The 14352-nt window shown below is 36.8% G+C and overlaps 1 protein-coding gene across 1 annotated transcript; it reads left to right on the top strand.

Annotated features, from left to right (window-relative positions):
* Window positions 1-11839: 11839 nt before the first annotated feature.
* On the top strand, window positions 11840-12938 carry atoh1b (atonal bHLH transcription factor 1b). Its single transcript, XM_073821166.1, has one exon. It carries the CDS (start codon window positions 11898-11900, stop codon window positions 12594-12596), a length of 699 nt encoding a protein of 232 aa, XP_073677267.1. The 5' UTR covers window positions 11840-11897; the 3' UTR covers window positions 12597-12938.
* The last annotated feature ends 1414 nt before the right edge of the window (window positions 12939-14352 follow it).

The following is a 14352-nucleotide window of genomic DNA, read 5'->3' as shown; positions in this document are numbered from 1 at the left end:
GTCTGTATTTAACGGGGGATATTAATTACCGGGAGCGGAGTGACAGGAACAATGGAATGAGGAGTGGGACGTCTCTGCTCCGGCGTTCTTCAACATCTCCCCCTGCAGCAAGGCTGACAGCAGCTCACCAGGCTTTACATTTGCCCTTCAGAAGCCCTCTCCCAGCCAGGAGCATCTGCAGAGAGAGAGAGAGAGGTATAGAGATGGAAACAAGAGATCAGAAAGATAAAGGGGATGATCCATGAAAGCAAAAAAGAATCTGGTTAAAAACAAAAAGGCCTTTTGAGGAACTAAAGCACCAAAAACAAGAGGGAAAAAACAAAGGATAGAGTTAAAGAGGGAACCCAGACAGTAAAGGAGGATTGAGTCAGTGCTCATGAAAGCCTTTACGAGTCCCCGTGATCCATTTTGCCATAACTCACATAAGCAATGGCTCAATGATCAGAGCGTGGTCGCAAAATCATCTCTGTTGAACCAGAACCTTTCCCAAGGGGAGCTCGGCCTTCCTTACTCTCCTTCCAGCTGCCTGCAGCAAACTAAGACAGCTTAGGACAAGACCGCAATGACGTAGGATGTAAACATGGTATTGAAATGAAATGAAAAACCAACAGCCAGTCTGAAACATTCATATCCTGACAAGAACCTGCCAGGTTTATTCCTGTTGATCCATGCAGCCCAAATCTTATGAATTTACAGAATGTTCAGGAAATGTTCAGCTTCCTGCGTATTCTCATCCCATCAGGACCTTGAAAGGAGTCAGTCGCTGATTTAATCAGCAGCCTTTTTGTTGACTTTTTCTCAGAACAGGAGTTATTGATTAGTGATGTCACCGCGATAAGCAAAAATGCCAGATAAATGCCGGTGAAAGACACGCAGTTCGCAGACGCCTCACCTTCCTCTCAATCAAATACAGTGTGCCGAGCAAGAAGCTTTCGCGCAAACTGTGAATGTCACTTTGATTCTCATTATAGACATTTCCCAAAGGACATGCACAGTGACAGTTGTTAATATACAATCAACAAGCGCCAGTTAATAAACAATTAAAACAATGCTTCCAATAATTGAAACCTCCTCTGATAGTGTTACTGATTAGATTGTTAAATCTCTTCTTATAATGTCTCAATTATGAGAAACGTATCTATTGTTGCATGACTAAAATGAAATATATTCCCCCTTAAGTAAATCACTGTCAGCGAACTAAACCATAAAATCAAGCTTCATTTGATATTGATTTAGTTTGCATTACAGCTAATTGCACCTCCAGTGAAATTCCACAGCAAAGCAGGTGATGTAATGAGGTTACTGAATAAACCGATGGTATAAGAGATGAAGACAAATTCAGGAAAAATTGAACAGACAGGGACATGTTTGAAACACTAAAGGGATATGACATGGGGGCATTTTTGAGAGTCTTCACTGATCAGGAACCTAAGTTTGAAACACCAGGACGCCATGACATTTCTCTCACCGTGAATTTAATTACTGGGGTTACTAAGGGCAGCGGCAAAAAGGAAAAACACAGAAAGAAAGGAAGAAAGAAACTTGTCATACAACAACAACAAAGTGGAGCACTACTGCCCTCTGTTGATCTGAAACATTAAGCCATTTGATCTAATATCTGTCAGCACATGTATTTTAATACTTTGAATAGAACGATAAAACAAACTACAAAATGTACTTTAAAACAAGTTTCCAAAAAAGGTACTTGAAAGTATTTCTGTAACCTAAAAATGTTCTACTAAAATCTTTCACTTTCAGGCAATTGTGGAGTAGTTCATGATTTTTATGTAATCATGAAATGTATTTTAAATGTATGCTATCCACCTTTTATTTTCCCGTAATAGTGTCTGGCTTCCGGTGTCATCCACTTCCAGCTGTTTTAGCTGTACAAAACTCTTTTTGCGTGAACTGATGTGTCTTACCATATCATTTTAATGTCCCTGCTGAAAAAAACAGCTAAAATTAGCCTAAGCTGGTTGGCTGGTCTTAGCTGGTTTAAACTGGAAGTAGCTGGTTTTAGCTGGTCTCCCAGCCTGGCCAGGCTGGTTTTAGCTGGTGGTTTCCCAGCCTGACCAGCCTGGCCAGACTGGTAAAGTGGCCAAAACCCCTCTAAAACCAGCCTGCTGACCAGCTAAAACCAGGCTGTTTGACCAGCTAAAACCAGGCTGTTTGACCAGCTAAAACCAGGCTGTTTGACCAGCTAAAACCACCCTGCTGAAAAAAACAGCTAAAACCAGCCTAGGCTGGTTGGCTGGTCTTAGCTGGTTTAAGCTGGAAGTAGCTGTTGGTCAGGCTGGTTTTAGCTGGTGGTTTCCCAGTCTGACCAGCCTGGCCAGGCTGGGAAAGTGGCCAAAACCCCTCTAAAATCAGCCTGGTGACCAGCTAAAACCAAACTGTTTGACCAGCTAAAACCACCCTGCTGAAAAAACAGCTAAAACCAGCCTAGGCTTGTTGGCTGGTCTTAGCTGGTTTAAGCTGGAAGTAGCTGGTCTCCCAGCCTGGCCAGGCTGGAAAAGTGGCCTAAACCCCTCTAAAACCAGCCTGCTGACCAGCTATGGCGGCTTATGAATCGGAAGTCCAACACATTACCAGAAAACAACTTACTTCCACACTTAAAAATCAGGTGGATTTTATAATGTAATTTGATTGATTATTTATTCAAAATAGGTTAATTAAATGATTATCAGACATGAACATGTCACTTTAATTTGAAGAAATAGAGCAGTGTACACTACTTCTCGACTTTTCCCGCAAGAGATGAACACAAAACACTAAAGGTTTTCCCGTCTGTCTCCTCTACAGATGTGCGCATGCGTACATGTCCGATTGATTATTTACGCGAGGTTGTTTTACGCATGCGTATCGCTCAGTGTTGATGTCATTGAATGGACAGAGGCCACTTACGCCAGTTCATTTTCCTCTTCGCCGAATAACGAGTGGGCACAGTTCAATAGAATGCCAGCTGTTCGGACTTGGCAAGAATTTATAATGCTCTGAATAAATGGGTCTGCCTCTTCTGTTTGGTTTATGTTGGGTCTGTTGAACTAATTAGCTTTGAGAATAAACATAACTTTGAGGCATAATGTTTTATATTGTCTTTATTTAATCGAATAAGTGTAATAGAAAATAGAAAACAGACCATTCAGAACAAATATGTTTGATATTAGGACTCGGATGCGTTTTTCTGCTTTCTTTTTTCTTAATGGTCCAGCTTATTGATGAAATCAAATATGTTATAAGTCTCTGAGGCATGTTCACAAAGTAAAGCTCATCATGTCTAAACATTTCGGAAGTTCCGCTCCCTCTACTCTTTCTGCTCTGTCTAGACAGTACATTACTGCCATCTGTCGGAATGAGAAAAATCACCGTGACCATTTAAAACCCCTCAACACCAGAGATAACTCATCCTAGTTTATAGGGAAAATAAATAAATAAAACAAAAATAGACAAACTCAACTTCGTTCTGTTTTATAATTGATAATACTTGAGATGTATACCAAAAATAAACAAATTTCATACTGCCTAAAATAATGATAAAAAAGTCACTAGCCCAGCTGAAAAAACAGAAACCATCACAAAATTTGTAATGTTTTTTTTCTGGTTATAATGGGAATTGTACTGGTTTTAATGGAAACTGTAATGGTGCCTATTGGTCTCTGCTGGTTTTTGGTCTCCGTCTGTTGGTGGCTTGTTAAAACCACAAAATCCTAATGGAATATGTCCCAAAACCATTTTTAATGGTTTTAATGGTTAAAATTTGATAGTTTGTAGTGTTTGTTATGGTATTTGTAGTGGAAACCTTTAGAATTTCTGTGATGGGTTTTTTTTTTTTTCAGCGGGAAGGTGTTTTCTTGTTAGTCCAAGATGATCTATTAGACATATTCTTATTATTAGCCGGTATATAGCAAAGTACATTTCTAGAGAATACTTGGCAGGTAAATTTTTTAAAGAAGCTCCCATCTGCTCTTTGTAGCCATGTTCATTTAAAAAGGACAAAGACATTAATTACATAAAACTCTTCATGTGTGGATTGTGTGCAGACCTCTCTAAAAGTCACATGACAGAATGTGTTGTGAAAGCAAAGTTATTTGGAGTTATTGAATTATGGGTGTCACTGCTGAATTGTTTGCCCAGGGTCATGAGTGTGCCACGTGCCTCTCGATGTCCATATGCCATCATGACGCATCGTGTACAGCTTTACTGATGGTCATGCAAAATTATAGTTGACTTTTAGACTACCATAACACCATATAATAACTTTCAGTAAACCAACTTCAACATCTTATCACTGTTTTCTTTTTCTTTTTTTTCCCTTTTTTTTTTTGAAAGATAATACTTTTATTTAACAAGGATGCATCAAATTGATCAAAAGTGACAGTAAAGACTCTTACATTGTTACAAAAAAATTCTATTTTAAATAATTGCTGTTATTTTTAACATTTTATTCATCAAAGAATTTAAGAGAAGGATTATGTGACACTGAAGACTGGAGTAATGGCTGCTAAAATTTCTGCTTTGCCATCAAACGAATAAATCACATTAAAAATTTTAAAATATGAAAATATTAAACAATTATTTTAAAGGGATAGTTCACCCAAAAATGATAATTCTGTCATTAATTACTCACCCTCATGTTGTTTCAAACCTTTGTTCATCTTCGGAACACAAATTAAGATATTTTTGATGAAATCTGAGAGCTCTGTGACCCTCCATAGACAGCAATGGTGCGGTCAAGTCCACTGTAAAAAGATTTCACTAGTTTCAACTTAAAAACTTAAGTTCAGCAGCTGCCTTAAAATTTTAAGTTAAATCAACTTAAAACTTTAAGTTATTTCAACTCACGACAATAAAATTAGTTAAAATGACTTGTACTTTTAGGTTGATTTAACTTATGAGTTGAAAGTACTTGTAGTTTTATGTTGATTTAACTTAAAATGTTAAGGCAGCTGCTGAACTTATGTTTTTAAGTTGAAACTGGTGACAACTTTTTACAGCGCATGAATAAAGTCATTATTTTTGTTTCTTTGCAGACAATAAGTATTCTTGTAGTTTCATAAAATCACGGTTGATCCACTGATGTCACATGGACTATTTTAACAAGGTCTTTACAACGCTTCTGGGCCTTGACCGTGATAGTACACTTGCTGTCTGTGCAGGATCAGAAAGCTCTCTGATTTCATCAAAATTATCTTAATTTGTGTTCTGAAGACTCATAAAACAAGGGTCTTCTGAGTTTGGAATGACATAAGGGTGAGTAATTAATGACAGAATTTTCTTTTTTGGATGAACAATCCCTATAAACAGACACCAAACTTTTGAAAGATAGTGTACCTTCAATGACAAAAATGTGATAATTTTTAGTCCACTAATAAAGAAAACACACATTTGTGTAATCAAACTTTTGACTCAAAACTTAGTCCCTGCATGGTGACAACATCTCTTTGTTTCCCAGTTTTCATGAAAACAAAATGTTTCAAACTATGTGAAGAACTTGTAGATATGTGCTAGGCCTATCCATATGTGTTACAGTAATAACTGCAGACGGATTCATATAATATTTTTGGTGGATCATCTGAGCAAGAGTGTAGGTTATTCTTTATTGTCTTTAACATCAAAAATCTGATCAATGGAACAACTACACTGAACAAATGGTTACTACCATTGATCGCATTGATCCATCGTAATAGAATGTGGATTTTAATGAGCCCTTAGGCTCAACACAATATTACTTCCCTTCCAAAAATTAATGAGGCCAATAATTTGCTTAATTTGCGGGTAAACCCCTAAATTAGACTCAGAGTGACAAATCAGTATCTAAAGAAGCACGTCCGTACCTCGGGCTGAATTGGAATAATTACATTGGGCTGAGATCAAGGGCGGTGTAGAGATAGGCCGAGCGATTTTCACTGTTTCCCTGTGATATTGTCTATTGTGTGAAAAGTGGAAGCGTTCGATCTCGGCAGGTCTTTAATTAACTAGAGAAAAAAACAGGCGATGCACGCGTGCCCCCGGTCAAACATCATTCACCCGCGCTTGACTGAGCTCCGAAGAAAGGATCCATCGTTTGAAGCTCTTGAAACTCTTGGAATTGTATTGTAAGAGGCATGTTTTATTTACAGGCTTTAAAGTTTGCCTTGGCGCATATTGTCACCTTTAACACCTTGAACAAAGTTCAGGTTAAAGAACTATTCAAATTCTTATTGAAGTAGCCTAATGAATTTTTAACATTTAGAAGCGAAAATAACCGTTTTGTAATCATGTTAGTTGCAAAGACCAGTGAGTTTTTTTTTTTTCTGTTTTTCATTAGTCGCTCGTCACTTTTGACGTTTTCCGCCAAAACGCGACTAAACACTGTGCATCAATAACCAGGACGCCGTGGGGGCTCATAAACTGACCTTTGATATGCTCCCAATACCTTCCGCGGTCCTCCACCGCCACCCCCGTCTCAGGGCCTACAGCAGATGGGGAGTGTGTCCCTGTCTGCTCAGGGCTGCAGGCTGTTGCGCTGGCAGTAGGGTAGCGAGAATTAAATATTCATGTAAAAAATGAATGGAGAACCCCTGGACTGAGAGCGTGCCCATTTATTCAGCTCGCGCAAGCCTCATTAACCCGATGACTGGCTAGCAGGTCACGCTGATTTCCTTACCAACATTTAACATCTACCGCCTGTCTCCAAACACATACACCAACAGAGCGGCGGAGAGGAACTCCAGACTTTTCCTTTAGAGGTTCAGAAAATAATTGGCCTATTCAGATAAAACAGAGTAGAGTTCTAGCATGTTTTTAACCTTTTATTGTGCAATTGTTTTGATGTTTCTTCTATGCTCAGCACGCCTGTTTTTTGTAGCGCAGGCCTTTTTACCGTCTTCTCCCTTAAAACATTTAACCAAAATACAATTGCTGTTATTTTCCACCGCTGTCACCAAAAAGAACGTAAATAAACAACAAATAACAGAAATTTATGAAAGCCCGCTCTGCCACTGAATAAAAAATGTAAAAGAATGTTGAAATTTAGAATTTCAGAATTCTCTCAGTTCTCTCAATTCTCAGAATTGTGAGATATACACTCGCAATTGCAAGAAATAAAGTCAGAACTGAGAGATATAAACTTACAATTCTTTTTTTTTTTTTTTTTTTTGCTCACGATTGCAAGTTTATATCTTGCAATTGTGACTTTTTTATCATAAATGTGAGTTTATATCTCTTAATTCTGACTTAGACACAGTTGTGAGATACACTGGCAATTCTGAGGACATATCAGTCTTTTCATTACGCATTAAGGCCTTACTGTAATCGAATTTCTTTTCCTGGTAACTCAGTAAAGTAATGCGTTACATTTTAAATGTATGTAATTTGATTAGTTACTAATGTCAATAATTACGCTACTTAAGTTACAAATTCAGTGTAAAAAAATAATGTTAAAATCATGTTTTCAATCATCAGGGGTGTCTGCAGGACTTCTTCCTATAGGTTAAGCAGGAACGGATGGCGGACTGGCACGCAGGGCATATGCGGTTAATTTCGTTAATTTTCCGGACTGACAACCTAAGCTCCATAACCGATCATTAACAGTTCACTGACAAAGTTAAATTAGATTTAAATTAAATTAGAATGTAGTGCATGCACAAATATAGCTACACAAACTTCAGAATTAAGGATTCACATATCCTCACATCAGGCAATTGCAGCGCTTCTGTGTAGGGAGAAAAATGTAATAAAACAACATAAAAGAAATTAAATAATTATTCCTGAACGAAATTTGTTTTAGTTAAATAACAAACATATTAACAAGACAAAAAAACTGTGCGATAAGTCTACACTGAGTTCTGTTTCATTTTTGTGACCATGCCACAAGCAAGGAAACCGCTTGTTTTTAGTATTGTATACACAAATAAAATTAAACTATTTATTGTTTATTGTAATGGCTTATTCTTATCTGTATGACTAAGTCGTTTCCGCTGCTATAAGGAAAAAAATCTAAGTGATGGCGCCGAAGCCTCTTGTGGGAAACATTTGTATTTGTGCCGAATGAGAGATGGAGCCTATCAGTTTCTTAAATTCGTTTTGGCTAGACTGTTGATGTTGTTTATAATAAATACCATTATAATTTGTATGCAATAATAAATTATAATGGCATTTATGTATATTTGGTCCTATAATTGTATAGCTGTTTTTATTTTCTGATTTTGCTCTGTTCTAAATAGCCCACCATAAAATTTGATTTGCTGCACCGCAATTTTGTCTGTGTAGCAGAATTATTTTTTTAATCCATGCAGCAAATGTTTTAAAAACAACATACTTAAAAAAAAAACTTTAATACTTATAAATGTATTGCGTTTAATTTATTGCATTCCAGATGCTTTTAAAGTACTTTTTACTTATAACTTTTATGGGTATTTTGAATGTAAAACAATGTCACGAATTCGTTGTATTTCCATTAGTAAAATACAAATTAATTGTTATAGGCTCATTAAACTCATTAAAGTGAGTATAGCACAGTTTTTTTAATCTGGCGTAATAGGCCATTTAAGCAGAAAATTATCTAGTCGTGCATAAAAAACGCAGTGATATGTCGAGTGCAAAATGTTACAGTCGACATATTTTTGTCAGGAATTATAGTTTGGGAATAGTTCAACAAGTGAATTTGTACAAGTTTGTATAAAGTAAGTTTTATTTTATCAAAAACGAAAAGTAGCAGAGATAAACTTGAATCTTTCTTTTTTTTTGGAGGTGATGTGGACATTGACAAATTCGCACGTCCCAAGCTTTTAATAATTTAGATTTTGCTTTTTCTTTATTTTACAAAACCAAAAAATGAAATTTTGTTGATATTGGGAGTGTATACAAATAAGGAGCAAAGTATGGTGACGCATACCCGGAATAATACTTAGCCTATGTAATTTTTCAGTCAATAATACGTTTAATTCAATAATAAATTAATCAACGAACTGAGTTTCTCTTTGTTGTGTATGTTTTTAGGTTTGATAACTTGAAAAGTAAAATAAACTTGAAAGTAACTTGAAAGTAAAGTAATTAGAAATCTGATTACTTTTTAAATGCAGTAATCAGTAATGTAATCAAATTACAATTTTAAAGAAGTAATTAGTAATTTGTAGTGGATTACTTTTTTGGAAAAAAGTCTGAATTGCGAGAAATCCGCAATTGTGAGAAAAAAGTCAGAATTTTATCTTGAGTTTATCTAACGCAATACTGAGGGAAAAAATGTCAGAATTGTGACTATATCTGGCAATTCTGATTTTATAACTCGCAATTGCTATTATATTTTGTAATTATGAATTCTTAGAATTTATTAGAATAAAATTGCGAGTTTATATCTCACAATTCTGACTTTATTAATGTAAACTCGCAATTGCGAGAAAAAGTAAGAATTGTGAGATAAAAAATCACTATTAAACAAAATGTTTTTTACTTATTTTCAGTAAATTTAGAATTTAGGTTATTTCACAAAATATACATTTGTTTAAAATAGCCTACAAAATATAACTTAGTAATAAAGAACAGTTCACACCAAGAATGAAAACAATAACGATAACCATAAATATGGAAATCCACATCACCTTGACAGAGCTGGGTAGATTATTTACAAATTGTAATCCGTTACTGATTCCAAACTACACGACAAAAATTGTAGTTAGTTATGTAATCCGTTACATTACACATTTTAGGTAATTTAATCAATCTTTGTTGAGCTTGGGCTACTTGTTTATCACATTGATTTGAATATTATAATCTTGTACCATATTGACATAAAGAGTGGGAAAATATATTCCGTGTTGTTATTAACAACATGAAGTGCATTGAAGGTTATACGCCAAGGTTTCCCAAACTGGTGTTTGTGAATCAAAATCAATCAAAATAAAAACGACATCGTTGGAATCACTTTTTTATCATCTGATGAAATATGAAAACATGCACAGCCAATCAAAATCCACCCGATAAGCCAGCGCGTATATATAATTAACTATTTCTGCTTTAGTGTTGGCGCTAATAAAGTTATCTTTAGTAATCTTTAAAATTCTGGTTCTTGCTGTGAAAAGTAACTATCGAATTTTGTCAGTAGCCTAATTATAGTTTCCATATATCTTGTAAGAACTGAGCGTGAGGCTCGAAGAGGAGTGCTGGCCAGTAAATGAAAACGATGATGCTGTAGTGCTCAGTGATTAACACTGTCATGACTGAGGGGGGAAAAGTGTGAAAGTTAAACTATCCCTGCTCGTCGCAGCATATGGGAGACGTTAGTGTCGGCCTCTGACTGTGAGACGGGTGCCAGGGGACAACAGCTGACTGGGCTGAAGTTTGCTACTCTATTCAACCCTCATGACTAGCAGCCTCAGAGGGGCCGCCACTGTCATCACACACACACACACACACACACACACACACACACACACACACACACACACACATTTGAGCAAAACAGTCTCATGTCTAAAAGACGTTGGCCTGGACGTTATATTTCGGTTGTTTGTGTTAGACCAAGAAGTATAAGCTACATAGCCTTGCTGTTCAAAATATAATACATACACTTATTTTGGAAAGGAGTCAAATGCATCTCTGTAAACATGGATAGCTGGATTAATGGCATACATTAAACAACTTAATAAAACAAATATGACCACAAAACCAGTCATAAGGGTCGAATTTGATAAATAAGCTTTCCATTGATGTATGATTTGTTAGAATAGGAAAATATCTGGCTGAGATACAAGTATTAAAAAATCTGGAATCCAAGGGTGCAAAAAAAAAAAAAATCAAAATATTAGAAAATCGCATTTAAAGTTGTCTAAATTAAGTTCTTAACAATGCATATTACTAATTAAAAATATTTGTATATATTTACGGTAGGAAATTTACAAAATATCTTAATGGAACATGATCTTTAATATCCCAATGATTCTTGGCATAAAAGAAAAACCATAGCAACATCTCAGTAACATCTGAGACGTTTCCGTTAGTTTCAGGATTAGATATACATCGACACGACATAAATGTTATTGTTTATGTATATTAGAGATTTTAGAGACATTTTAATACCACAAGAAAATGGTAGATTTTCTGTTAACATGGTTGTTTCGTGTTGTTTCTCAGTGGGTGTCTCCACCTATGATTTATCCAAATATTGTTTAGTTTCATTGCTAAATGATTTATGACAAGACTGAAGACACTTATCAGTTTTCCTGGACTCCGCTGACGACAGGTGCGACTCACAACCTGCTTTCCACCTGCTCGTTTTATTGCCGCAAATTTTACAGTTTATTTGAGAAGAAATATGACGCTGCTATGCAAGTTTCTTGTTGGATTTTATTGGATGCCAATTCCGTTGCTTATCTTGAATAAAATGGATAAGGATGTTGGATCAAGCCCTCTGAGGTTTGAGATTTGTGTTTCATTTGTATTTTTTCTGTTCTGTTAATTTATATAAGCTACCTTTGTTCGTAAAATATATAAATAAAAATAAAATTTCAGACACATGCCACAACTGCTGTAAAAGTATAAAAATAAATGTTTTCAGTTTTTTTAATATATGTCTATCATTGTAGCCTGTATTTGAATTCACGTATTTACAGTCATTTATGTAAATGTACAAAATAAATAACAATTGGCTAAATTCTAATCTGTGTTGTGATCATTCTTTGGAAAACATCTTCCATCACTCAGTTGACATGTGAGGGGGAAAAAAACAACTCTTTATTCTATGGAAGTTTGAGCAGCCTTTCTATTGGCTGTGAGCACTCAACAGGAGCACCGAGAGGAGGAGGGAGAGGAGGTGATGCCACTATAAGGCCGACCAGGATCCTGTCTGAAGGTAAGGGGCCCACCCAAGACAGACAGATCGAGTTCAGTTCCATATTTTATTTTAGCACATTATACCAGCAATGACAGCAAAAGCCAAACTTTTGCACTGGTCAGATGGCAAATTTCGCGAACGACCGGAGGAGTTTACCCTCTCTGAACATCCGAGGTTGACCCGCAGTGACCCACGGGCCTGGATGGCCTCTGCGACCCCCGCGTACTCACCCGCAGGTGACCACTACGCACACACGTCGGTGGATGCCGCCATGGACAAGTACATGTCTGGAGCCAGTAGTCCTTTGACAGGGGAATCTGATCTGGGAGGATCTAAAGCACATGGTGGGACCAAGCAAAATCTCTCCGGACCTCAAAGACACAGACGTGTGGCCGCAAATGCGAGAGAAAGGCGGCGGATGCACGGACTGAACCGGGCATTTGACAAACTGAGGAGCGTCATTCCTTCTTTGGAGAATGAGAAAAAATTATCCAAATATGACACCCTTCAAATGGCGCAAATTTACATCACAGAACTGTCGGAGTTGTTGCAAGGTGTCGTGCAGTCGGAGTGCAGAGGTCTGCGGGACGGATGCGGGGCGTCTGGTAACCATGGTAACCTTGGACAGAGGAGTTCAGCTCAGACTTTGAGGACCAGCATCCCTTACGCAATGGACGCACCTTCTTCAAATTTTGTTCCTGAGAAAAATGATGTCACGTCTAATGCTAGTGATGGCGAGTCGTCCCATTTCAGCGACATCGAAGAAGGACAGACTGGAGGGCGCTGATGGCTTTGCTGGATTGACTTTGAGACTGTGGCACTCTGATTAATCATAATTTATTTGTCTGTGTTTTAGTAGACACTGAAAGAACCAAATAGATAGGCCCTGTGGATGACGGTTAGTTCTAGAGAATGCTTCATTACTTGATTGACAAAAACTCACAAGAAAGGGAAGAAAAGAAAGCAAACATCTACAAGCCCTTTAGTTGCACTTTAAGATTTTTGGATTTTGGATTTTTCCACTTCACATGTACAAAACCTCCACCAGTAATGACAAAAATGTTATTTATGTATGTTTGTGATTTTTTATTACCTCAAAAGTTTAATAAAGATTTTCTTTTCATATATTTATTCGAATGTTTCGTGCCGTTATTTAAGTAAACAGCATTCAAATAACTTTTCATTTAGTAAGGTATTCTATCGACTATCTTTTGAAACAGTTTTAACTAAAAACATATATTCATATACAGCTAGTCTACGCCAGATGGCGACAATTAAAGTATATTTTTGTGCTGTACAAGTCATTTAAATAATTTTCTCAAAAGATTCGCTCAAAGGAGTCATTCACGACTGAACAGTCGTCATTTAAAACGTGCATAGGATATGCGTGTTTACCTCACTCGAGTTCTCCACAAATGAAAACAAAGCAAAATTCTTCCTCCATTTTGGATGCTAAAGAAATTACTTTTGTTTAACCTAAAAAGCAACAATTGTCTGATGAGTTACAATAGTGTTTTCACTATGAGTCATCAATAGGCAATATTGGCGGCACTGAATGTAAGCAGTGCCACAGAACCGAACAGAACTCGCAAATTTAGCTGATTATTGCTGCTAAAAATGATCAGTTATTGTGATGTTTCGGGTTGTACTAATCGGCCAGGCCGGGGAAAACATTCGGAGTAGGCTACTAATACTGGAAACCAAATAACAATTTAAATGAAACCAGTGCAAAAAATGTCTGAGGAACAAAAGGCATTTGTGGTTGGCCAGACTGAACCAGGATTTCCAGGGCAAGAATCTTGACAACATATGTGTTTGTTCTTATCATTTCCGGTCAGGTATCTTAATTAATCTTTACCACCTATTAACTTTAGTTTGTCAAAATATCGTGCCCTTTCCTGCTTACTAAGTCCTCTATATAATTTAGCAACTTCCACACGTTTATTCTGTGGTTTAGACAGCGTAAATTAGCAGAACAATGTATTCATTAGTACATTAACCGTGCAATCCATTCTGTTGTTTACATCCGAGTATCTCAAATATTTGCAATAAGTGCAAACCCTCTATTCTCCAAATGTTTTGAACTAGACTGACTCACATGACTCTCCTTCAGTCGGTTCATTCTCAAATGAGTTCAATTCCAGTTTAGCAAAAGGGGCGTGTTCATTTAGTGCTCTAACCAATAAAAAGATGATTCAGAATCCACACTCAAATGCTATTAGCTCCTGCTGTAGTCAGGGTTTGAAGGCAGGAAAGAGCTTCAAATTGGATTGCACTGAATAAAACAAGTTAAAGGAATAGTTCATCTAAAAATGAAAATATGTCATAATTTTCTCGCCCTCAAGTTCCAAACCTGGGGTGCGTTTCCCAAAAGCATCGTTAGCCAACTATGGTCGCAAGTTCCGTCGTTACCAACATAGTTCAACCACTGGGTGTTTCCCAACACCATAGTTCAAACGAACATTCGCAAACAGCGTCACAAACTTACTTGGTTGGAACTACAGCTCTCGACCTGTGCATCGTTGCTTCTTAGTAACACATGT

This window comes from Garra rufa, chromosome 16 (assembly GCF_049309525.1).
Source record: "Garra rufa chromosome 16, GarRuf1.0, whole genome shotgun sequence".
NCBI classification, from domain to species: domain Eukaryota; kingdom Metazoa; phylum Chordata; class Actinopteri; order Cypriniformes; family Cyprinidae; genus Garra; species Garra rufa.
Note: the sequence above shows the minus strand (reverse complement) of the source record. Positions and strands in the feature narration are given on the sequence as shown.

Coding starts and splice junctions, on each gene's coding strand:
- atoh1b (XM_073821166.1), top strand. CDS start 11,898: ATGACAGCAAAAGCCAAACTTTTGCACTGGTCAGATGGCAAATTTCGC.